This window comes from Rhea pennata, chromosome 5 (genome assembly GCF_028389875.1).
Source record: "Rhea pennata isolate bPtePen1 chromosome 5, bPtePen1.pri, whole genome shotgun sequence".
NCBI lineage: Eukaryota > Metazoa > Chordata > Aves > Rheiformes > Rheidae > Rhea > Rhea pennata.
The window spans coordinates 13,155,828-13,181,230 of record NC_084667.1 but is presented as its reverse complement, the minus strand read 5'-3'; the positions used below and the strand labels follow the sequence as shown (position 1 = coordinate 13,181,230).

The 25,403-nt window shown below is 39.3% G+C and overlaps 1 protein-coding gene across 1 annotated transcript in view; it reads right to left on the bottom strand.

Moving 5' to 3' along the window:
- SMOC1 (SPARC related modular calcium binding 1) overlaps positions 1 to 25,403 on the bottom strand; it is a 132,343-nt gene that overhangs the window by 40,688 nt on the left and 66,252 nt on the right. The window contains exons 6-7 of the mRNA XM_062576247.1: positions 8,946 to 9,002; positions 3,901 to 3,981 (exon numbers count right to left, since the gene is read on the bottom strand). Coding sequence (XP_062432231.1) covers positions 3,901 to 3,981; positions 8,946 to 9,002 — 138 coding nt within the window. The remainder of the gene's footprint in view (positions 1 to 3,900; positions 3,982 to 8,945; positions 9,003 to 25,403) is intronic.

The following is a 25,403-nucleotide window of genomic DNA, read 5'->3' as shown; positions in this document are numbered from 1 at the left end:
CTCTTGTAAGATTCACAAAAAAGCGAACAACTTAGTTTGTAAGTGTAGAAAAATACCTACTCTTTTGCTACTCAACAGTCTAGATTGCAGCATATTTACATGTTTGATTCCTGCCTCTGCCTGAGAGGATTTGAACCTGCATTTTACCCCACCGGTAAAGTGATCTAATCATCATTCTGCAAGGTGGACTAGCATAACAACACCTCCAGCTCCTCCTAGCAATGTTATTTTACTTGGCATATAAAGAATCATTGACAAAATGGCTGGGGGCATATGGATTCGCAGCCAATTCAGCTCTAATCACCAGGATAGAGTCGTTCTGATTTTCCTGATCCCTAGCTTAATTAACATTTACACAGGCCAAGCAACATGTAAATGCTCCACAAGAGAGGACTGTTTCAGGATAACCTCTTTACTGCGTGTCAGTGCTAACTGGAATATGGGACGCAGATTTCAAATGCAGGTGAGACATAGGCTGCATAAACAACGGGATATTTTCATCAGGAGGACACAGGGATATCACCAGCTCTGCAGTGCTCACCTATCCGCAGGCCGGTTCACTCCGATGGGATATAGAAAATTTTTGACTGAGATCACTTTCAGCTTTGGTCTCCCAGTTAGAGAGTAGGGGTCCTATTCATCAGTCTTCCACCTAAGAAGAGGCAACTAATTGTTCAAATCTTCCCTTGACTTCCCTACTCCCTTCAGATACATTGCCAAACAAGTGCTGGCTGTTAACGGATACAACACTCAGACACGGAACAAGGCTTGGAGCCTTGTTGCGAAGAGTCATTAATCACCTTGGAAGCACTGTGACTTTGCTTGCTCTTCTTTGGGAGAGTTGAAGGTTTGAAGTGAACATTCCCAGTTTCTCAGCTCCTTTCTCTTGCTCCTTTTTCTTCAGGGAATACGTACTCAATAACACACCACAAGCTCTAGCTAAAGGCAGTTAAAAAAACCTCCCTGTAATGGATTGTTACAGGATAACTTACTCGAAGGTTATTCTAGAAGCTTCCACTAAAGCACAACATTAGCCAGATAGAGGATAACAGGAAATTACAGAGCCTATTTGTCTCGTCTGTTATAGCAATTCTTACATTCTCCACATGGTTGATAGAGCGATGGTGCTGGCTTTCCAAGATGTCTAATGGCAATGCAGACTATAGAGTAGCACATACATCCTCTGACAGTAGTACCTACTGGACTTCTATTTACTGCAAAGGATAGGGTTATATAACTATCACAGGGAGGAGAGAGGGCAGCATTAAGTGACTCAAAATACAGACTCCAAGGCAACAACTTCAATAGGCAGGCTTTCAAGAATACAAGGAGACAGAATGCAGGAATACTGAAAAAGAACAGAAATAATAATAAAAAAAGAGCTAGACTGGATATTACCAAAAAACATCATGAGAATGATTTCAATCAGAGAGCAGAACAGCTTCCTGTGCGGAGAAGTGAAATCTTTATTGCCTAAAGCGTTTAAGCTACACTAGAAAATAACTGCACTTTGTAGGAAACAAACATTCACTAGCCCTGAGGTAGTAGATTAGATGACCTAAGAGAAGGTCTTTCTCACCTCTAATTTCAGTGATCCGTTAAACTGCTGCAAGAAAATAGCAAGTTGTATTTGCTTCAAGACCATAGCTTCAAGCTCAGTAAAGCAACACAACTGAGTGAATGAGTGAATGCCAAAAACAAAAACCAACTCTGAGCTAGTAAAACTTAGCTTAACTCTTTAAAAATAAATGAAAAATCAGAAACATGCTAAGCTTTCAAACTGCTAAGGGCCAAACAATTAAAACTATTCCCTAATTTTGCATGCCCATCTCATGACAGCTGTTTCAGCATCTTCAACCAAAACACAAAAGCACTTCAGACTTTCAAACATTTGAAAAAATCTGTTACTAAATGATAATTCTTCTCCCAAGCTCTTGGTTATTCAGTCTCATCTACCCTACATTGCCTTTTAACATATGCCTGGACCTGGAAGGGAATGTACTAACAAGGGGACTAGGCTTAGCTGGTTGAAAGAAATAGACTAAAACAGCCCACACCTCACATGCTACCTCATCGAAATGAGGAATCTCATTTCTTGATATCAATAATTCATCATAATAAATAAATGGCTACATATTTGTATGGTGCAAATTTTCATATTCATATTTCACTCACCTAAAATTGGCAACCTTGTCTCTTAATCAGGTACTACAGTAAGTAAGTATCTATCAGGGCAATCAGTAAGGCTGAGCCAGCTGAAGCAAACAACTCATTTTAGCTCAATGTAGAAATCATCTCTTATGAAACTCTTGAATTTTCCAGAAGACTATTTACTTTGGGTTTGTCTTGTTTCATTAACAGAAAAGACATCATAACTAATTGAAAAAAAAAGTGGACAAAAGTAATCTCACAAAAGGAAGTCTTCCACAGAGCTCCTGCTTACATCAGGCAGCTTCCTGATGAAAGGCTTGAACAAAAGGCAAAGTTGCCTTTACAGCATGAAAGTCCCCCTGCCTTGACTCTGTCAGGCCAGGGAAGGCTGGGAGACAGGTTTTTAAGTTAAAGTCTCTCCCACTCTCAAGTCTCTTCATAGTCTTCCAGAATCCAAATCTGAGAACTCTTACTTCTTCCATTGCAGCTACCTTGTTTGCTGCATAGTTGATCTCAGAGACACGCAGGGCCAAAATTACAGAATTTTAATATGAAAATCTCACCTTCAATTGCACTGTGAGTAAGCCAGTTGCCCCTGCAGTTTACAAAACACAAGTTGCATTTTCTCTGTGTGAAAAAGGTTCCTAATAAAGAATACTGATACTTCTACACCATCTGAAGCTTCTGGTTGATCCCCTGGCAGTTCCTACACAGACCACACTGCTGCAAAAACAGTCATGAGGCAAGGCATTATAGGCAGTGGCTAATCCAGGAATAAGACCAGGTACTTCATGCCATCACAGTTTACCTGTTATGGAGGCTAGCTGGAACAGTCAGTTATTCCAGGCATATATTGCTTCATAAAATACATGTGATAGTACAGCTCCTATTCAAACCTTAAAGTAAATCCACGACACCTTCAGGCAATTTCCTCCTAACAGACTTTTTTCCTTCTTGCTTTCTTCCACTATAGTTAAAATACAGTATGTGGAAAACATCCTTATCCTTATTCCTCTCTTTTGTCTTCAAACCCTTCCAGTTTCTTGTGATTTCAGTGGCTGCACATAATTTCACCCTTGTCTCTAATCTCTAGTTTTACATTCTAACTTCACATCCTGTGGTTCCCTTTCTTTCTGCCACTCACATTATGTGCTTTTCTATACTCAGGTTTTCCCTTGCCCATTCTATTACCCACAAGAATTCAATTCTCAATGTTCAACTAGCTCCAGAAATAAGTACTTTCTCTTGTGAAATAATCTAGTCTTTTCTGTATCAAAAATATCCTCTGCACCAAAGAACCTTGAAGCTGCTAGAAAAGAAGCCCCTCTCTACATTTGCTCATCTGTTTAGACCAAGACCTGAGAGCCAAATGCAGTGCACTGAAGTTATTCTCAGAAGGGCATCAGTTTGCATGTCCATGAAATGCAGCTGAACAGTAGACAGAATAAAGATGAAGTATCAAGTGAATAATTTAGAGATTCCCCAATTCTGGTTTGGGGAGACAGAAATCCTGCTCATTACACATCTACTGTGATGTGATGTTCTGTGCACAAAGAAGGAGACTAGCTAAAATTGTTCTATGCCCTGCATCTCAAGTTCTTCAAAACTGTTAAAAAAAAAAAAGAAAAGAAAAAAGAAAAAAAGAAGAAAAAACATGACAGCTACAATGATGAAAAATGAAACAAAAAACAGTGTGTGACCACAGCCTAATGAAAAAAAAAAAAATTTCTCTTCTAGATGGTGAATTACCTGAATTCCTTATATTGGAGCTGTTTAGTTTGGAATCTTTGATGACCAAGTGCTTAATCCAAAGGGTGGGTGCTGTGATTTCTGAAAGACAAAAACCAAATGCCTTAGAGAAACTAACGCATCTAGTGAATATATATGGCTGCTACTTGTGAGGACAAGGCACGTTTGCCACATCGTGCATTAACTGATGCATTGTCTTTATAGATACCATTGCTCACCCCCCAGTGACACCTTCCATCTCTTATGAGTCACATTGTCCATCTGTCACAAGGTTATTTCATCAGTCTCCTTTCTAAAAAGTACCTCTCTACTGGCAAAACATTTTTATTCCCCCCTCACCCTTCCATTTCCTTGCTAAATTTTTAAGTCTTTCCCCTCAAGACTTGAAGAATCCAAAGATTATGTTGTGTGCTATATGATTTCCACCAAAGGACATATGAAATCCAGATAAAAAAAGTCTATTCAGTCCTTAAACATTGCCTTAACAGCCCAAAAAGAGCTGACCACAGCTTTGTCAGTTTCCTAAAACAAGCAACAAAATCCAAAATAAATAGGAAGAGAAATTAGGATATTATTGGAAACACTTAAAAGGAAGCGCGTTAAAGAAACAAACTGTGGTTAAAACAAAATCCTGTCTAATGCACTACAATGAAGATATCTAAACATAAACGTCAAAGAAGTGCTTAAAGCTCCTACTCTGAAGTGTTACAATCAACTTCAAAACACAGCAGAACGTCTTAAGCAACTTCTTAAGGAAATGACACATCATCATCATTTAAATAGAAACTGGGCCAAGTGGTACTTGATAACCATGGGCTAGAACTCCTAATGGGACACTGTGAACATGGGTATTTTTAAACTGAAAAAATTCCAGTTTCCAGAAGCACATTTTAAATACTAGAACCTGGAGTTCATTTTAAGACGTTCTTCTAAAAGGTTTTCTGCTCCGTTGTTGACATTTACATGGATATGCTCAGCAAGGTAGAAGCTCGCTAACTACAAGAGACACTGGCTATATGTTATATTTTAAATGCACAAAGTAAAACTAAACGGGATTTTCCCCCTCCGAAAGGTTTTCAGCCACATTGATCCTGAGCATTACTGTAACCATATTCAGGACATTTAATGTCATTTACAAATATCAGTTTACTACTGCTAGTATATCAATGCTAAAAGGTTGCTTACTGATGATTGTCTTATCTGTAGGTTTCACTGCACTATTTATCATTACTTAATGATGACTTGTTCCCACAAATATATATACCTATATACTTTGTGCTTTTTCGGGGGGAAAGAACTAACCCTTTGAGATCTACCATAACAGTTTTGCTGGAATTTAGAGAAGTAATCTAAATTAATTGCTCCTCTGAACAGCAGATCTGTGGAAAGAACAGATTCTAGTACGTAGAGGTGAAGTTTACCAAAAAGAGCTATTTAAAGAAGCTATGGTCTTAGGAAATGAGTATGACTTGCACACTGAAACAAAATAGAGTGTAGATCCAAAGAAAACAGAGCCTAGAACTGCAGGAGGGAATAAAACTTTTTTTTCTTAATTATTTAAAACTGTAGAAAGGACTATTAATAAAATCATAGAATAGAATCATAGAATCTGTAAGGTTGGAAGGGACCTCTGGAGATCATCTAGTCCAACCTCCCTGCTCAGCAGGGTCACCTAGAGCATGGTAGACAGGGTTGCATCCAGGTGGGCCTTGAAGATCTCCAGAGAAGGAGACTCCACAACCTCTCTGGGCAACCTGGTCCAGGGCTCTGTCACTCTCACAGGGAAGAAATTCCCCCTCACGGTCAGGCAGAACTGCCTGTGCTTCCATTTCTGCCCATTGCCTCTTGTGCTGTCACATGGGACAACTGAAAAGAGTTTGTCCCCGTCCCCTTGACACCCTCCCTTCAGGTACTTGTACACATTGATAAGCTCCCCCCTCAGTCTTCTCTTCCCCAGGCTGAAGAGGCCCAGTTCTCGCAGCCGTTCCTCGTAGGGCAGGTGCTCCAGCCCTCTGATCATCTTTGTAGGCCTGCACTGGACTCTCTCCAGTAGCTCCATGTCTCTCTTGTACTGGGGAGCCCAGAACTGGACACAGTACTCAAGATGAGAATACTCTTCTTTAGGGAAGAACCTTACCCTAAGATGAGAATCACTATAAAGATTGAGATCTGCATTGTAATGAAAGGAAATAGTTCTTAAAGAAATGGCTGCTTTATGATTTAAGCCTTGGACAGAAGAGTTTAGATGATCTGATCTACACTACTTTTGGCTCTGCTCTGTTACGCCCTCAGGAAAGAGGGCTGGTGAAATGAGAGGGGAATGCCTGTCCAAAATATGGATTTCGTTTATCCTCTAGGTCTGTGAAAATACGAATTTTAGGGATGCTGATCTCCAACAGGTATCACACACCTGTTTGAAAAAAAAGTCAGTTCTTTGTACTCAAGTGAAGCATCCAAAAACAAAGCATGAAAAAAAAAGTTATTATCCATTCCTCTTGCTATCAGCTCCATCCTGATTGCTTGACTTTGAATACACAGATTTTTGAAGAGCCCATCATATACCTCAGACCCACTGAAACTGAATGAGATTTGGACATTAATTCCTTCAGACATCTGTGTTTAGTCCAGACCTGACAGGGGAATGGATAACTGTTTTACCTTTTTCTGTCATCTGATGTTTGTGTCAGATAGCAACTACAAGCCATGCCTCCCAAAGACCTACCCAAGAAGGCGAGAGAGTATTCTAGTGAAGTAGGACACGCTTGCTCAGCTAGGATCAAAAGATTATTCAGGAAGACCCCTTGAAGTCATCTAGTTTCACATCCAGCTCAAGGCAGGGTCAGCTATGAGATCAGACAAAGCTGCTCATGGCTTTATCCAGTGCAGTCAAAAAGGAAAGCGGTAGCACTACCTCTTTGGCCAGTTTGTTCCACTGTTTGACTGTCTTCATGGTGAAGAAATTTTCCTTATGTCTAGTTCAAACCTCTCATTTCAATTTATGCCTCTTATCTCTTGTCCTCCTATCATACACTACTGTGAAGAGCCTAGCTCCACGTTAATAACCTCCTTGTAGGTATTGGAAGGCTGTTATTACACCACTTAAGCCTTTTCTTCTCATCTAAACATTTCTTACACTATTTCTGATGTACTTGTTTTGAGCAACCATTGGAGCATACTGTAGGGGGTTACACAAACCTTTTGTCTGACCCCCAAAATGGATTATTTCTACAATACCTACTCCAATCTAGTTAGCCCTAATTTACTAACTGGAATGACAAAACTACAGAGTGACTGCCATATCAGAGGATATTCATCAATGTATAGGTTGATTACCCTTCCTGTCAGCCTCACGTTCTCTTCTCCCAGACACTGCTAATATAAGAGGAGGCTTTCAAATTAGTCATTCTCTCTAGAAGTCTAAGAGATAAAGTTTTGTATAATATACTGCAAGACTCATGGTGAGACACGGTCTTTCATCATACAGTCCAAGTTCCTTTATCAGATTTGGTTTCATCTATGTTTAAAGGCAAAATTTTGGGACTGACAGTGTTTTTCATTGAAGAGAGGATAAGATTTTTTTTTTAGACTCTCTCTGTCATAAATACCTGCTCACTACCGTATTTCTCAAGAACTTTGCCCAGTTCTGTTTGAATGATCAAAATGTTGAGTCTCTCCTGGAAGGAGCTTATGAATAGGCCTTATTAACCAGACCAGTACGTTCTTTCCTTTCAGTATCCATGCACACTATCTCAGAGGATATTTAAAGGCCAGAAGCATGCTCTGATTACAAGCAGCCATTTATTATAACATCAGCTTGCTGCTAGGAGGAACTTGCTTTTGATATAATCAAGAGACAGTCAACTAGGCTTTAGTCTCCTCTATTTATGTGGGAGTGCTGTTTGCTCCGAGGGCTTCGTTTTGTTTCCTAAAGCTCTTAAGATGACTCTTACAAACCTATAATCACTAAATGGCAGTGATAGGACTACAGCATCTTGCTTTTAAATTAGCTTATTTTAACAACAAAAAACTCACCCCATCACCTGTTTCTCCAACAAGGCTGGAGGTATCAAACAGCACTATCTACTCTTGCTTAGGAGCCTCCATTTCTGCCTTTGATGTAGTTTTTAAAAAAATGTTGAGTATAGCACTTCAGAATTAAAACACATAGGTTTTCCTCCACTCCCTTAAGGCTCATATTTCCAAGGAACCATAAAGTAGTCATACTACTGTACCTATATACATAGAGTCAACTTTAGTCTATATCTTGATTATAATGAAAGTGAGTTTAAACTTACAGAAAACCTGCAATACTTCTAAGCAGTATGCAAAATCTAGCCAATAGCTAATAGGCCTGTGAACTCTCACAAGACCAGTATTTCCACTGGTATACATCTATAAGTCTGCACATCAAAAAGGCTTGAAACCCTTTATGATTACAGCCTTTCTGTCCCGGTTTCAAAGCTTCCAATGGACTGAGTTACAATATTCCCTCTCCAAAAAAATATAATCACAAAATTAGCCATTTGAGAAGGAACTGCCTTAGTGGGTCTAGGACACTGACTTTATTTGCTTAAATAGTATGTGCATCAATGAAAATAATTGCTAAAGAAATGTAACGTAACTTTCTTTCAAGTCGACATTCACAAGGTGTAGTTTAGCACTTCCACCCCTTTGATGAAGCTGTTATGCACTGCAGAGGTAAGTCCCAACATCATTATAGGGAGGGCGAAAAGAATGAGGACAAATAAGAGGAAGCTGCCATCTCTGATTCAATGATTTTTTATTTTTTTTAAGACATCTTTTTCTCCAAGGTTATCAAGATCCTGTTCAGTTATTGGTGGTGTTGTATTCTAGAGTAGGGGGGAGGATGCAAAGGATTTGGGAAAATACCCGAGAACACTGTTAAATGTAGACAAGTTGAGATTCGCAGGCTTTCCTGCTTTGCTGGATAAAAATGTCTGAACCATAAATTTGCAAGGAAAAAAAGAGAGAGAAGTAATGTCCATGGGGGTGTTTTTTATTTGTTTTTAAAGGTATACTCTTACCTTCTCCGTCAAAAACAGGCTGGGTTTCCATGGTTGGTGTTGGCTTCGAACCATCATCTGAATTGAGAGTTAAAAAGAATCGAAAAGAAACTACCATTATTGAGGTAAATACTATCTACTCTCCAGTACTGTTGAATGATTGGGATTTGTACATGGCCCGGCCAAGTCCAGAAGAGAGAGAAGACAGACAGAACAAAAACAAATTATTCAGAATTTTCTCTGACAGCAATACAACATTTTACATAGCAAGCATGCACTGAGCACTATCTTTAGATTTAAAAGAAGCTTCCCTCCCCTTGCCTGCATCTAAACATTAGTATTAATCAGCTGGTAGTTTCCCCCCTTCCCCTGATTAGGCAATCATCTTCTTAGTTTCAGATGGGTACAATCCCACATAAGTTATTTCCCATGACAGCAGGCATCTGGAAAATGCTGGCCCACAGTGCTTCTCTCATTATTCTGTTTGTTGGAAAGAATAACTCTTCTTCTGAAACTTACCCATATGGAACCTGGCATCAGCGTTCACTGCAGAGCTGTTAGAAAGGGACGGTCAATAGGAAATCTTATTTCTTACAATATCTGCATCAAGCTGTTCTTTAATTGCAATATTGTGGCAATGTCTTCTAATTGCAAAATTATGGAAAAGGAACTTCTGTTAGATTAGACTTCTCATGTGCAAGTGTGCTCCATGTCTTTGGACCACAAGTTTCTAACAATTAAAAGCTTCAACTAAAAAGATTCTTCAGGAAAAATAAATCTCAATTTGGAGATGGACCACAAGGAAAAACGTTCCGATTATGCTCTGCTTGCGTCAGTATACCTATCCATCACATCTACAGGCCCAGTCTTGATTCAGGTTGGGCCTAATTTCCTCTAAGTTCAGAGATCTGGATTTCAAGCCCCAACTTACAGTCATCTTTACATAGCACTGGAAAAAGTGGTATAGCACTAAGAGAGACAAACCATTTGAGTCTGGGAAAACTAAGGAGGAATAAATTGTAGAGGAATTTCTTCTGTTATATTGCAAGGTGAGAATATAGAATACTGTTGGGATGTAAACTAAGTGAGAGGAGAGAAGCCCAGAGAAGGGGTTTTTTTCCCCCTTTTATGGAATACAGTGATTTTAAAAAGATTACAATTTGTTACAATAATGTCATCTTTGCATGTGTGCAAAAATAAAACATCAGCAAAGCAGGCAGTAACCTAAAATGGAAAGTTGCCAAGCACAGTGAAAATTAAAGAGGACTATGCCAGAAAAGCTGGGCTTGCCACTTTCTTCAAGACTGCATTAGATGTACCAGGCGTCAGCCATTTGGAGGAAAGGCAAATGGGACAGCCCCCCCTAGAAGCAGAAATAACTGTCCTCAGCCTTTTCCTTATATTAATTCTGATTACAACAAAGAATTAAAAAGCCTATTGAAAGGAGAGGGCAAGGGCAGAGATGGAAAACAGAGGCATGTAGATTATTTCCATCAATACCTGCATTTGCAGTTTTATAAAGTGAGCAAACGCCTCTTCCTAAGACCATTAACTTTATGCATTTCCACACAAGGGAAATAAAATTCACAGAAAGAAAAATGTGCTGGCAATTCCATTTCAACCTCAGAGTTACTGGGGTAATATCCCCATTACTGAAGTACCGAAGCACAGAAGTAATGGGGATGGACAAAAATGAGTAAGAGATTATTTAGGCATTTGCCCTCTTGATCAAGGTCTCTGTGCTTGACTGTAAGCATATCAAAAAACTATTTGGAAATAAAAATACTTACCATTCCTCAGTCAATACTTGTTCTCAGTTTTCCTGTTATCAGGTATTACCAATAATATGGATGAGGAATATTTTTCATTAAAAGCTTGAGCTAGTTATTTCCTGAAGAAATTTTCTAAATTTTGCTTAATTTACAGAAGGAAGATTTTGCCCTTCATTTCTATGTTGTTTTTGCCCTTTAAAAGAGTACTTTGGATAAAAGGAAACAATTAATCTTCACTTTTTCTCAGAATAGGCTGCTTATCTTCTACAAGATCCCAAAACCACAGCTATTGTTTTTTATTTGTTTAGGATAATACTTCACAGTCTAATGAACCAGTGAGCAATACATTATCAGCATGACTGGCTTTACAGATTGAGAAACCAAACCAAACCAAACCTGAAAAAGATATGTATAGAACAACTGGAAAGGTGAATAATTCATAAGTTATATAAAATAGCAAAAGATCTGGCATAATAAATTACCGTTACAATAATAAGTTTATTGCTACTGTTCCCATGAATGTTCCCACACCCAATAAATACAGAATTGCTTTTCAGATTTGAGCAGTAAGCCAGGAGCCAACACTGCAGAAAAATTAGAAGCAGTTTTGAGCCACAAAACTCTGTGTCCAGAACCCCTGTGTGAACTTTGGCAGAACTCAGGATGCTTCAGGTTCAGGGTTTTAAAGGCTCATCTCTTGGGGCAAGTTGTGGTGAAGAACAGAAACAGTACAGATTAGTACAATTTGAGAAATGTTTTCTCCTTAGAAAATGAGAATTTTGCAACTTTTTTGTATAAAGTTAGCTATTAAGCTATTGAAGAGTATAAGACCGTGACAGAATAAATGCAGCAAATGGACAAATATACCAAACTGACCTTTGGCCTGTGGCGGTTATTTTTACGATTATCTGATCAAAACAAATATATAAACCACACATTTTCCTCACTTAGTTACTAAGGCCAAATTGTCACTAAGTCCAACAGCAGTAGCCAATACAGCGTTAAGGTTTTCCAAAGAGAGGGAAGTATAATTGCTCCTCTGTTGTTCAAGCAAGTAGCCTTCTTTCATCCTACATACAAGAAAAAATGCAACAGACAACAGCCCTGTAACTAAGTCCACCATATTTCAAAAATCAAAAGCCAAGGTACTACTGATTATTTTTTAAGGGTCATGAAATAGTCACATAAAAGTCAAAAACTGCACTTTACTGAAAAACACAACACATGTTCCAGCTGCTGGTTTCTCACTCTGAAACTACCCAAGTCTCTTTCTTAAACCAGAGAATTCTTAGTAGGTCTCAATGTTTTAAATTAGTTTATGGCAAAAAGTTTCACAGCCATGCCCTTAGGGCAGAACAACTCTAATACCTGTCTACTCTCACTTGATTTTTCCTCTCCCTCAATACACTGTTCATCCAACTGAACATTTGTTCCAAAGCCTGAGTTTGCTCCTGGTAAACAGGGAGCAAGTTCTATTTTGCATATCTGCAAACAAACATTTTGTATTCCTTTAAGAAGCATTTTGACTGAGAATAGAAAAGCCAAGCTATTTCAAATACGCAGAATCTCCCATGATATTATACAAGACCTACAGGATATTATTACTTTGTGGCTAGGGGTCAAGAAATGTGTTCATCAGCTATGATCTATTCCTTTCTTCAAATAGCTATCAAATCCTATAGTTTCAAAAAAACGCGCGTAACTGCAATAGCTTCTCATGCAGATCGCATCACGGATGTCAAGTGAGTACTTCCTAATCCCTCTAGCTGGCAATGCTTCCTGATGAGGAATTCACTGCAGAACTGTCAAAGATAGTTTCCCTTAGTTGCAGAATATTCTCAGACCCTTGAACATTTCATTGGCATACTCTTCTTCCACATTCGGCAACCTAGTATGAATATGCACTTATTCCAAGAAAGCCACTAAATACAGACAGTATCATTCAACTGAATTAATGATATACCTGAGATGGGACATAGTTTTAAAGCCATACTCCTTTCCAGCTCCTTTCCAGCAACCCTCTTTCTTCCTGGGGTTGAATTAAAAGTTCTTTGGCTCACCTGCTATCAAGTTAGGGTAGTATTTTTATCTTACAGTACTTTGATCTTATCACTGGTAAGAGTAAAATAGGCAGCTTCAAATATCTCTCCCTCACCCATTTTATCATTAAGATATACGTCCGCAGTCCACTTACATGACTGTACTGTTAGGGAACAGTTTTCTTTGTGTTAACCTGACAATAACTGAAAACAGGGAGGAATAACCTCCATGTACAGATATATTGCAAGTGGTGGGCAGAGACTCTTTACGGTCTTACTAGGAAGAGATACTTCCCTCCCTTAAACTTGTTCTTGCAGACTGTCTGGCATGCATCCACATCTGGAATAATTGCATTGTACACTAGAGATGGGGCCAAAGAGATTCAGTTCCTGTGAAGGGAACACTGTTACAGTGATCTTTGTACTCTGAACTACAGGCACAGAGGCCACAAGTGACTCAAGCAACATCAGTAGAAGAATAAATTCTCTGACATAGAGAAGGCATAAATTATGAAATAAAAAATGAAGGAACTGTTTGCGGCTATGAATCACTGTTCTTGCCAGAAGAATCAGCTAATGGGAGAAAAGAGGGCAAAAGACAATTCATAGAATTAACCTCATATATCACATCTACCTTGGAAAAAATACCCACTGCAAAAGTCATCTCTGTTTGCATCGCTGCATTAAAGGACTAACATCTATATTCTTCGTAAGCAACCTCAACCTCCACTGTATCTCCTGTTTGTTCTCGCTGTAATCCACAACACATTCTGTGGACATTCTACCATTTTAAGGAGTGCTGGAGTGGTGGGATCAACGATCCTCTGTAAGTAGACAACTTGAACATCAAGGGTTCACAGACTTTGAGCCAATACTGCTGGAAGAGGATGAAAGTTTTTAGTGCATAGCTGTGCCCTGGAAAGAGTTAGCCCTCTTCCAGGATCATATGGTTCCTACACTATCATCATCCATATTGGGTGAGCCATTACAGAGCACAGCTAAGGCTAAGTAGGGAGTTAGAGCACAGATAGCCAGGACAACGAGTGAACTCCTACCACGCCCTGGCCCCAGGCAGCAAAGCCCATTTTTTTTTTTTTTTTTTTTTTTTTTTTTTTTTTTTTTTTTTTTTTGGGGGGGGGTCAAATTGACTGGAAGGGAGAAGAGCCTTCCTAGGCCTGAGGGCTTCCAAGGAAATTAAGTCATAAATACACCGCTGTGCGGCTTTAGTAACTCTGATCAGATCCAAAAAAGAACTGCCAGATCAACTTAAGCTCTCTGTATTTGGGCAATTCCTAACCTTGAAAATTTAGTTTTACAGATTACGTTTCTATGTATTACTGGGTTTGGGGGTGTTGGTTTAAATATTAAAAAACAAAAACAAAAAATATGTTAGACAGCACTCGATAGGGATCTTACACAAAATACATGTCCCTTCTAGATTCACAGGAGCAAACTGCTGTTTTATTCACAATCCTTCCCTACATTAAGTGAAGCCGTTCCAGCATGTCATAATTAATCTAATAGTCTATGCAACTTTTACACAGAGACATATATTGCCAGTATAAATGCAAAAAGCTAGTGTTCATGCCAAAAAAAAGTGAAATTCTTACAATCCAGCCAAATCAAGATAATTTCTCTCCAAGTAGCTGAGATAGAAATGCATCAGTGCAGATAAACTTCCCCGCCAGTTTTTCACACCCCTCCCCACCGCCATGTATAGAGATCACACAGCTGTTAAAAATGAAGATGATATAGAATGAAAACACATTTTTTCTAATTTGGTTTGATTTTTTTTTTTTTAAGAAGCAGCAACAATGTTCTGCCTTCAAGTGGAAGAACCAGCATCCGCTTGGACACAGACCAAAACATGGAAAATTTTGTTTATAAAGGTGAAAATGTGCTTAAGCTCTGAACATGAAAGGATCCTTTATGGCTTAAGGAGCTCTAACTATAAAGGCTGACATGCATGGCCACTACAGTGATCTGTTCATTTCCTACATCAACTATTTGGTATGTTGTACAAACATGTAGTGTTTACCGCAGCAGCGTGTTCCGGGAATCACCAGACAGAAAGAACAGCCTTGCATTGGGCCCTATGGAAGGCACTAGTCCCCCACTCCCTCCCCTTCCCTCCCTACAGCTCCCTTGCAGGTGCGTCAACATGAAAAAAACACTCAAACCCTGAGGACTTTGTGGTCCAGTGTAGTCAGTGCATTTGTATGACAGCACAATTCTTCCTCCTGCAAGAAAGCCTGTCCCACGCACAGACAGCTGGAAGTAACTCTGACCCCTGATGCCACAATTCAAAGCCTCCTCTGTTTGCCTTTTTGATTCCTGATTGACACATTCACTGCCAGGCGGAGATGAATGCTGCTGAGAAGACAATGTTGATCTGCCTCGACTATTCTTGTGAAGGACTTTTTCAGAATAATAAACAAAAAACATTGGTGTGCTTAAGTGTCTGAATAGAACTTGAGATAGAAAGCGAATGGACTGCTTTAGAGAAGCTGGCAAGTCGATTGAAGAGTTAATTGTCTGGGTGTACAATGAGTTTATTCTGACTGCAAACAAAGAGCTCTCTCTTCCTGGTCCTGGTCCTTCAAAAGGAAATGTGTCAAAAGGGCCTGCAGCAGCACTCTGTACTAATAGCAACGCTCTAGTCTCTGGGATTCAGTGGCTTTAAAATTGTTGAATCCTGAGATTCAAACAGTATCTCTCTAAAATCCATAGCCCTCATTTACTGGGCGAGTTCTCAAGCTACTTCTAGAGTAATTAGCCAAAATAAACCTGCCCTCTAGCTTCTTCTCATTCTTTGTGGCTTTCAGTAAACTCCTTCTTTAGATATTTTTCTAAAGACGGAGTGCCTTTATTTTAAGGCACAGCTAGATATTACCCTGAGAGACAATGCTGCATACACCTTTGCCCAAATTGGATGCTGTTTTACATTATTTCAATTACATATCATTTAAAAGGAGTCAATTTAAACAAAACAAGTGGCTCTCAATGTCTCATACTTGGGAAGATTCAGAGTCCCAGTCCACATCTGGATCTGCATTTCAGAGCTTGTACTATAATAGGTCAAACCAACACAATGTCCAAACATACCCCCTGCCTCTGGGAAAGTTCAGATCCAGATTCAGATTTGAACTTTGCAGGTCGAACCAAGCCCTATGGTAATTACCACTTAAATATCTGACTCACTTGTGTAAGCTACGCAAACCCTTTTGGGAAAAAGAAAAAAAAAACTTCCTAGTACAGCTGCATGGTAAACAATGTAGCTGAAAACTCAGCCATTATATTTTACTATTCTGATGACAAAACCCATGTGGATTTTGGTGCCAATGCAGATGCAGAGACAAAAAGTTACTCCAGCAATAGGCAACACTCAAAAAGGTTCAGAGGATCAGTCTGAGCTGGCTGTGAACTTTCTGGTGAAGAAAGTTTGATTCAGCACTTGTGAAAAGTTGTTGTGTTAAACTACTCACAGAAATGTATCATTTCAAATAGTATTTATCCTCAGGTAAAAGGGGACACTTCCGAGCAAAAGACAGAAAGCAAGAACCTTAAGATAATTCAGGCTAGCATTTAGAACATTCACCTAATTTAAACTAGAGACCTACACGTTGTGCTCTCCTTTCCCAAGGAAAGATTTCAAACACAATGCTATAACTAATTTGGGAGGATAGCAGGGATCCTCAATTTTAAACAATCTCCATTTTTTTCCAGTGATAAATGACGATTTCAAAACACTGGAACCTAGGAAATAAGATTTCCAGTTTTTCAGCCAGTTTCCCTTTACACTGTGAAATGTAAACTCCAGTCTCAACCAATTTTGCAGTTTTAAGTAAGCAGCAGCAGTATTTCTTAAGTAGCCTGAATACAGAAGTAATTCAAAACATGGAATTTGCACCTCTCCCTTCACCCCCACATTCTGCCATTTTGAGCTTAACTAAGAGTTACAGTTCACTTTTGGGTCAAAATCTAGCACTGAAATCTTTTTCTGTCAAATAGATTTGCCCATACAAGATGGGCCCAAAAGCTAATGATCAGATTTCAGCTTGGCTATTACAGCATTTCTGAGATCAAATGCAAGGAAGAATTTAGGCTTACTAACAGCTCCTGAGCTGTATTCGAGGCCTAGGTGGGAAAGATCTTCCACTGTGCTTGGGCTTATCTTAGGCAGTTTTACCATTTTCAGATTCCACAGTCAAATTCTTACCAGAAATGTAAAATAAGCCTCTTTGAGGTTTTGAAAGTAATGGGAAAATAAATCCCCAGTTTGACTTTGATTTGAATCTTATGTGCTAAAAAGGAAAAACAAGTAATAAAGGTCAGAGCAGTTTGGGATCATCTCCAGTTTAGAGTGTTGCACAAAAAGCTTTGTTTTGATTAAGGTGGAGCCACACTCGCTGTTCATCTACAGACACTCATTAGTCCAATCCTCCCCCAAGACCCCCTGCAGCAGTTTCGTTTGTGATGCCAGACAGAAATCACCTGGTGTAAGATGATTTAGAAATACACCTTGTTGTCCTTAGCCCGGACCTACCTCAAGCCTTAACTCCATCAGTTATGTCCCTGCCACAAAGAGAACAATAACCAGTTTGGTAATGTTTTAATTGTCTTGATTTATTACGTTAGAACCTTCAGTTCACTTCCAAAGTGTCTCAGACCACCAGAAAAGCTTTAGAAGAGTCTGCTTATCATTCACTCAAAGGCTCTTGAAGAAGCTGCTAAGATACCAGTCACACACATATATAATATATGTGCTTATTTGTTAATCTGCCATTTCCACTATGTTGGGTTTGGCTACTTCTCTCTTTGAGCACAGCCCCTCGCTTCCCTCATAGCTGAAGTGCCATAACTCTTTGGAAAAAGGTAACATTTTCCTGCCTCTTATCTTGTCCTTCCGCTGTTCCTGCCACTCAGCTGAAATAGTAAGCAAAGACTATGTAAACAATGCACTATTCTTACCTTGAAAAATGAGCACATTCTCAATCCCATACATGCTGTCAAAGTTCATCCTCCTTTTATTTTTCATATACCTGATGAAATCAACTAGATAGCAACAGGGAAAATATTAAAATCACTCTTTAGCCTAAAGTCTATTGGCCCCACTGCGCAGTCTGACTAGAAATGTTATACATAAATGCTGTATACCACCTCTACATCTAACTTCCATTTCACAGCAGATAATTTAAGAAGATAAAATATTGCAGCATGCAAGCTGCGAGCCCATCTTCACCAGTCAGGCAAGCATGGTTAAAGAATGTTAATTTAATCACTTATCAGGGAATCAGAAGTGAAACAAAGCTCAGACCCTCAACACATTTCCAGGCTCTGTAGATCTGCTTCTGTCATATCGTAAGTGTTCAGATACAATTGCAGCTTGTTGTAGCGCAGTCCTGGTTTCACAGCTTCTAGCAATGTTCTGGATAACCAAAGCCAGGAGAACCTACAACCACCACTAAACATGAAAATTTTCTTTATTTACCAGTACTAGTTTCAGTGGTGTAATTTCAGCTACGGTGACAGGCATGGAAGACATCAGAATATCTTCAAAACAAAAGAACTAGTGTATGCTTTAGAAGCAGGCTCCCTATGGAAGCAAAGAATTTTTTTATTCAGCTGCACACTTATCTGTCCTTCAAAAGTCTAAGCCACCTCGCTACTGACACAAATCTAAGAAGAAACAGAAGGATAGTTAAAAGAAGCAAGGAGACTAGATGGCTTTCGGAACTGGTCATAATACACTGCACCAAAAGTTAGCTGCTACTGAAAATCAAGACTACATGATGCTTGCTGAAGAGTCGCATCATCTGCTTATGGGAGTTGGCCGGGGAGACAGCATTCAAAGTTTCCAAATCTGAGGTCTCCACACTTATTTTGGTCAGCCGATAGCCTTCACTTGTCAGATGGCATTAAGAAAACATCACTGCGGTGAATGCAACACAGCGATTAAATGGCTGTAAATCCAGGACTTTCCCTTTGCTCCAATACCTCCCTCCAAAAGAACATTTTTCTGTGGAAAATAGCATCAATGTAATGAAAAGGAGAGGAAGAACAGGCATGACTAAGGAAAACAAACAACTGAAAGTAAATAAAGTAGTTATAATAAAAAGCAAATAAAAGCGGTTTAAGCTCTGTGTTTGTGTAATAGAAGTTGTACCTATGTGCATGTCAATACAGACCGAGATCAAATATTTGTAAAAGGTCATGCCAATCCACAGAGGGGATGTTAGACCATCTTGCCTTAGGAAGGAGCACTGACCACAGTAACAAAGAGAGAAAAAAGAGTTAAGTCAGAATAGTATGGTACATGTCTGTTCCAGACTGTCCGTGCATTAAACTGCAAGAGAAAAGTGAAGTGGGCAGGCAGAACACAGAAGAACAGAATAGCAATATTACAAGGGCTGGATAAACCAAAGTTCCCCAAAGTGCTAGCATTACTTGTACTGCGGAGTGAGTGATGAGGTCTAGGAATCGGCAAAACCCAGCGTTCTCTAAATGGGCAAACCGATGAGAAAGTTTAACAATAGATCGAGGGAAATGAAGAGGAGGAAGAGATGACTTTTTTTTTTTTTTTTTTTTTTACATATAGCTTCCTATTTGGTATGAAAATATCTCACCCTGCAAGCCCTACTACTAAGTGATAGATGCCACCGGATTCTAAACTGCAGAATCTCAACTTTGATATATCTTCCTGCTTCTGTTCTGAGTGAAATTTGAACAAAAATAGGGAGCAAAAGATTCTGCACAAAGAAACATTTAACTTAAGACACTATGTCTCTTAGCAAAGTTTTAGCACTTGACATTGCCCCAGACTTGGAGAGAAGCTCACACAAAGCTCTGTAGCATTGTTGACAGCTGCCTGATCACTGTGAGGCAAAAGCAACAACAACCCATATTATTGCTGAGTTTAGTCTCTCTAGTTATATTAAATCTATAAGGCATGAGATGGTTTCTTTCACGAGCCTCAGCTTTAACGGTGTCTTCTGATTCCCTTTAACTCTGTCTACTGTCTCCCAAAAGGCTGCTCAGAAAGTCCACAAGCAATACCAGCTTGCCACTTCTGCATTATATGGCAGGGCAGATACCTGCAACTGTGGAAAGAGAGGCACATTGTCTGAAAAGCAGGGAAGGAAGAATATTGTGATACTGCTCCGAGATTGCTCTGATGAGATAAACAACATTACATGAGCTTCTTATGAGTAAGGATCAGACCCATTGCTTTAGGAATGTTTTAGTAGCTACCTGAAATATACGGTGGCCTTGGGCCAGAGGGTGACAGGGGTGATGAGAATCTTACCCTGCCTCTCCTCCCCCAGCATCACACATGATCCCCTTTCAAACCTCTCTTCCCAGCTCTGTTCTCTTCAAGGTAAAGGCTCTATAAATTCCCTCATATCTTCAAGGAGTAGGGCCTGTAAGTGGGCGGTGGAGACAGCAGTAAGTTCCCAGATCAATGGCCATTTGAAATTCAGACATATGGCTGAAGCCCTACAGCTGCATGTGTTAATTACCACACGTGTCCCCTGTAAAGCAGTCTGTTAAACACAAAGAAAACAGAAGAGAAAAAAGCCATTCCAAAGGATTAAGTAAATAGTCTAAATTTTTGACCCTGCTCCCCCAGACACATGCCTGCGTATAAGAACGCAAGCTCCCTTCCTTTCCCCTGACACCTGCAGGCTGAGGAAGCAGAACACCCCTTGCATCTCTAGCCATGTGCACTGAACCTATCTCAAAGTGTACTTTCACCCTTCCAGCCCCTTTTCCTCCCCCAGCCTCTTCTCTCGCCAGCCTCTCTCCCTTTCTCCTTTAGAGGACTAATTCCTGGCTGACAACCAGACTAGACTTGGGCTTACAATACGCCTTTTCATTTCCTCACAGGCAAGAGAATGGATACCTCATCGCTACGTCTGTATCGCATGTGTGCAAATGAAAGGGAACGGGAAAGGGAAAAAAGCTGACTTTTTTTCACTACTTCTTGTGCATTTTTTTCCCTCCAAGACTATAAAGAGTAGAATTCAGAGCTTTAGGGAGTGAGTACGATGCTACTCTAACTGTATTGCCCCAGGTAGTTCATTCCCAGGTCTCAACTTAGTCTAAGGAAGTTTTCACATTTGACTATGAAAATGAAGGAGTAGTTTTTCCTGCATGAGGGAAGGTGGGGGGTGGGGACACAAATGGAAGGAGACAAGCAGAGTAACTGAGAAGTGATGGCAGGATCTCCAAAGCTTCTAACATGCTTCAGAAGGAAATCTGTATGTATAGAATAAAATATGGCTCACAAAAATTCAGCGATTAGAGTGCAAGTGACACGTCATTCCTGAACACAATCTTTGCATTTTAAGAGGAGGAAGGTCACTTCACTAACTTAGACTGCCAGTCATCTGTACGTTGACTTTTCAAAACTTGCCCAAGACAACAGAGTGCAAGAACCAACATTATCCAAAGGCTTTTCTGTGATCAGCAGAGCAGGTCATATTAAACCTGTTGAATCCTTACAGTTAAGGGTTGTTTTGCTGCTACATTGTAAGGTCCTGTCAGGATCTGAGCACTGAGATTAGCACAATAACATGTAATAAAATGTTATTTTATTACATTCCCAGCCCAGGGAAATTCAGGCTAGCAGGAAGACCACCTCTCCCTTCCCTAACTTCTATTCAAGCATCTTGCAATATAGCTGCCAATATAAAACAAAGATTGAGATGACCACATAGAGAGAAATTATTATTCCAACTATATCTGTTCTAAAGATGATTTAATTCCCTTAAGGGCCATCTCTAAAACTTGAATAAGCATTCTAGTTGCCTCTCCAGCCTTCTTGTACCTTAATTTACAGGCATACTTGCTCTGCATGCATTCAGGTTCTCCCATCACAATTTTGTGATTTATTGCCCTTACAAAGAAACCTTGACAAAGATCATGGAGTGAAGGAACTGAAAGGAACTGCTTCTCCAGTCACATCCAACTGAATCCCTGCACCTGCAAGACTTAAAATCCCTTTCCCATTGCATTATGCTGATTTGAAAAAAAAATAGCATAAACATTTAGATGTCCAGATTCTTCTGCAGGACACATACTTAAGCAGTACAAGGTCAAGTTATGTTTGCACAAGAAAACAAGTCCTAGCTTTAGTTATCTGCAAACCCACCACCAGTTCCTCCAACTTATTCTCTGATTTATTTTTAAGAAACAGAAGCTACAAAAACCAAAAACTCTAGTACTATTAATTTCAAAGTTACAATGATACTGGGTTTTGCAATGCGTCTATGTAGAATAGTATAGTATCTTGTCATGCTCATCCAGACACTAAAAGAGCATGGAAGGAATTTAACAGCTCTTTAAAGAGGAGAAGGTGTTAAGGCCAGGTATCTATGAAGACAAAAACAACCCACAATCCCTAGAACTGTTCTATTTCTCTACCATCTGTAACTGGTCAGACACCAGAAATCTGGGTATAGCACATAAATAGTTAATAATACCTTGTCTAATCAATTGTTACTCTGCTTATTAGAGCTACTCAGTAGGCTGCTCAATACCATGGCCTAATCATTTTAAAACCCTTACAGTTGTTCTTAAGACATTACAGACATGAGAAGTCTGTAGATTACTATAACAACCCTTGTAAACTACAATTTTAATAAGTCATATTATATAGACTAACCTGGAAATAGAATTCTAGTGTTATAAATGAAAGCATAATTCTTGCATTCTATCAAACAAAATATACTTAAAAAATTCCCTTCTGCTTAAACTTACATGTGAAACTCTCTTCATCCTCAAATTTGATACACATGTTCTGAGGCCCATAAAAAATGTCTTGATGAAAACTAAATAATTCAGATGAATCACTGATGTGAGGACCCAAGAGGACTGTTTATAATTCTACTGTTCATGTAACTAATTTGAAGTTAAATTTTTTGTCTAGATTTTAGCATCTCATAAATCAAACACTTAAAATACTGTTCTATTCTAGAAAGCATTCCATGATGCATGAAATTGTAAGATTACATTCCTCTGTTCTCACAAAAATCAATTGGGAGCCTCACTTAAAAGCTGGGTTCTCTCTCTATTACAGATATTTTGTAAGATAAACTACAATCTACTATACCCGTGAAATTCACTTGCTTTCTACAGTTTTATTTATCTGGAATTTAATCAACAATTTTGTAGATAGGTACAATACAGGGACATCAATAAGATGAATATCTATCAACAGGCAGAACTGATTAAAGTAATAGAATTTTACAGAACTATTTTTATAATGGAGTAGTCAAACTTCAATTCTACCCCTAAGGTTGCTTGGAAATACAATTATGAACTAATCAAAATCTTATGTGCTACAAAACCATCAAGACTTACAGATCAGGATCTAGATGTTATCTATTTAAAAATAACTGAATAATACAAGCAGTCTAGATGAATTGTGTGACAGAATTGCAAATTTGGTATCTGCTAATGTTTTGCAAGAACTTCACTGTAAGGTGCGTCCACCAGTTAGAACCATCACTTGACTTCATACTGAACCAGTAAACCTGAATTTCTTTCTCCTTGCTGTTGTGGGCCATAAGATATTTGTCTATGTTTCTTGGAACTACTGTAAGCCATTAAAGACTTGCAGAGAATTTTGTCATTATTTATCAGGTCAGAGAGGCAGGAATAATTGAGCATTTGCAGCTTGGTTTTTGCAATAGCATAGTTCTGTTTCAGCTTCGATCACTACCTTGTTGAATCCAGGAAGGACAGGAAAAGGCAAGGACCAAAGTCTCAGGTTCAAGTTTTGGTCACATTTCTACTTGATAGCCCTGCCTATGGACTGGGATGCTTTTGTTCCTGTCAAGATATTATATGTCAGTACTTTTGAGACACACTAACCACCATGGAGGCAGAGCACTACTGTGAGCAGAGAGCAGGTGAATTAGTGGCAGCTACCTGCCTTCTTACCACCAGCAGACAAAGCTTCCAAGTCTCCATGTACAAACAGTTCCATTATTTACATTAGCACAAGCTGTCCTCCACTTCAGTTTGCCTGAGGAGAGCACTCACCTTTTATTGCTCAGTCTAATCACTGACTCGGACAAATGGCTCATTACTGTTCAAATTGCTCGATCTACCGACTGCAAAACCATCTATTAACATTTTCTAGAGGTAAGACTCTTGGAAACCAGCAGGGAAAGAGCCACAGAATGGGCCTACTTGCCCATGAGTGCAGCTAAGATTTTCCCCACTTTCAAGTTCTCCTTTAAGCCCATTTCATAACATTAAATCCACAAAAAGGAACCCAATTTGAGATGTTTAATTAAGAGGAATTTTATATTATTCATCTTAGGTTCCTCAAATTGCCTCAGTATTTTCTTGTAGACTGCAAACTTACTGGCCAAAGCCTTTCATAACTCTGTACAAGAACCTAAGTACTGAATTCAATATCTGCACATAGAATAGTAAGCATAAAATGATTTCATCCCCAGCTTTGCCCTCACTGGGGCCACAGCATATATTCCACTAACCTCACCGTATCTGCCCCAGGTTCAGGGAACTGCAAGTACTATTGCCAGCTATTCCAATAGGGAAACAAGGTTAGTCAAAATAGGTCTGGAACATTATACTGTGGTGAGAGAATTTATGAAAGAAAAAGGGAGTTTGTACTATTCAAGACTCTCTGTATTGACTGTCAGTTCACATTGACCGACACTGACAATCTAGCCAGTCCTTTTGCTACATTATTCTTTTAATCACAGATTATAGAATTAGGCCTCCTTTCCTGCTTCCTTCACTCGATTGATTTCAAATGGTCTAAACACCTGTTGCACAAAGTCCGGAACAGTTAACAACCACTAAGAAACCATCATCCCTGCTTAGATTAACATCTTCACTCATCCCTCCTCTAATCCCTCTCCCCACTTCTAATTCACTCAGTTTCCAGTTTTAAGCAAGATGACTGAGTGGTTTTAAGGAGATCATCAATGACATGACTGCTTTTTACATCTTTCTCCTGCCCAGCCTATTTTTAAAACCTATTTGGTGACTATGAAAGATGCTGCTAAGGGTTGCAATATGCCAAATCTTTGGCTCTCAAGCTCTTAGGAGCTTTGAGCTTCTAAAGCCCCAACATTCCATAGAAAAAGAAAACAAAGTTTTATTTTGTTTCATGTTTACTTGTTTTGTTTCAAATCTGTGGCAGAGTTTCCCTTTGGCTGAAAAGCAGCATTCTGCATTCTTTAGACAGGCAAGAAATCCAGTCACATTGGCTCCAAAGATGCCTTTCAGTGCTTCTTTAAACATTAACAACTTCTCAGTGGGAAAGGGGGGAGACCCAGCACTCTAAGGGATAGTGTGCATCTTCCAAGTCTCTCAGGCCTTTCAAACTAGGCAGCAGCTGGAGTAAATTAGCACAAGCAGCTCCTTATGAGACAGGCTTGTATAAGGCACACGCAGGAATAAGGAACAAATAGCAACAGAAATCTGCAGGTTATGGACATCCTAATCCCACACAACAATAACTATATTCTCTGAAAAAGTCCTGGGAACCTGTTCTGCACCAGCCTGGAGGAGCAGTGTGTGTCAGCCTGGCTGTGCTACATTATCTCCTACAGAAGGAGTGCTCTTCCTCGTTTTCACTTAAAGGATTACCCAGTCCTCCTTGAAGGGGAAACCAATCAATTTAA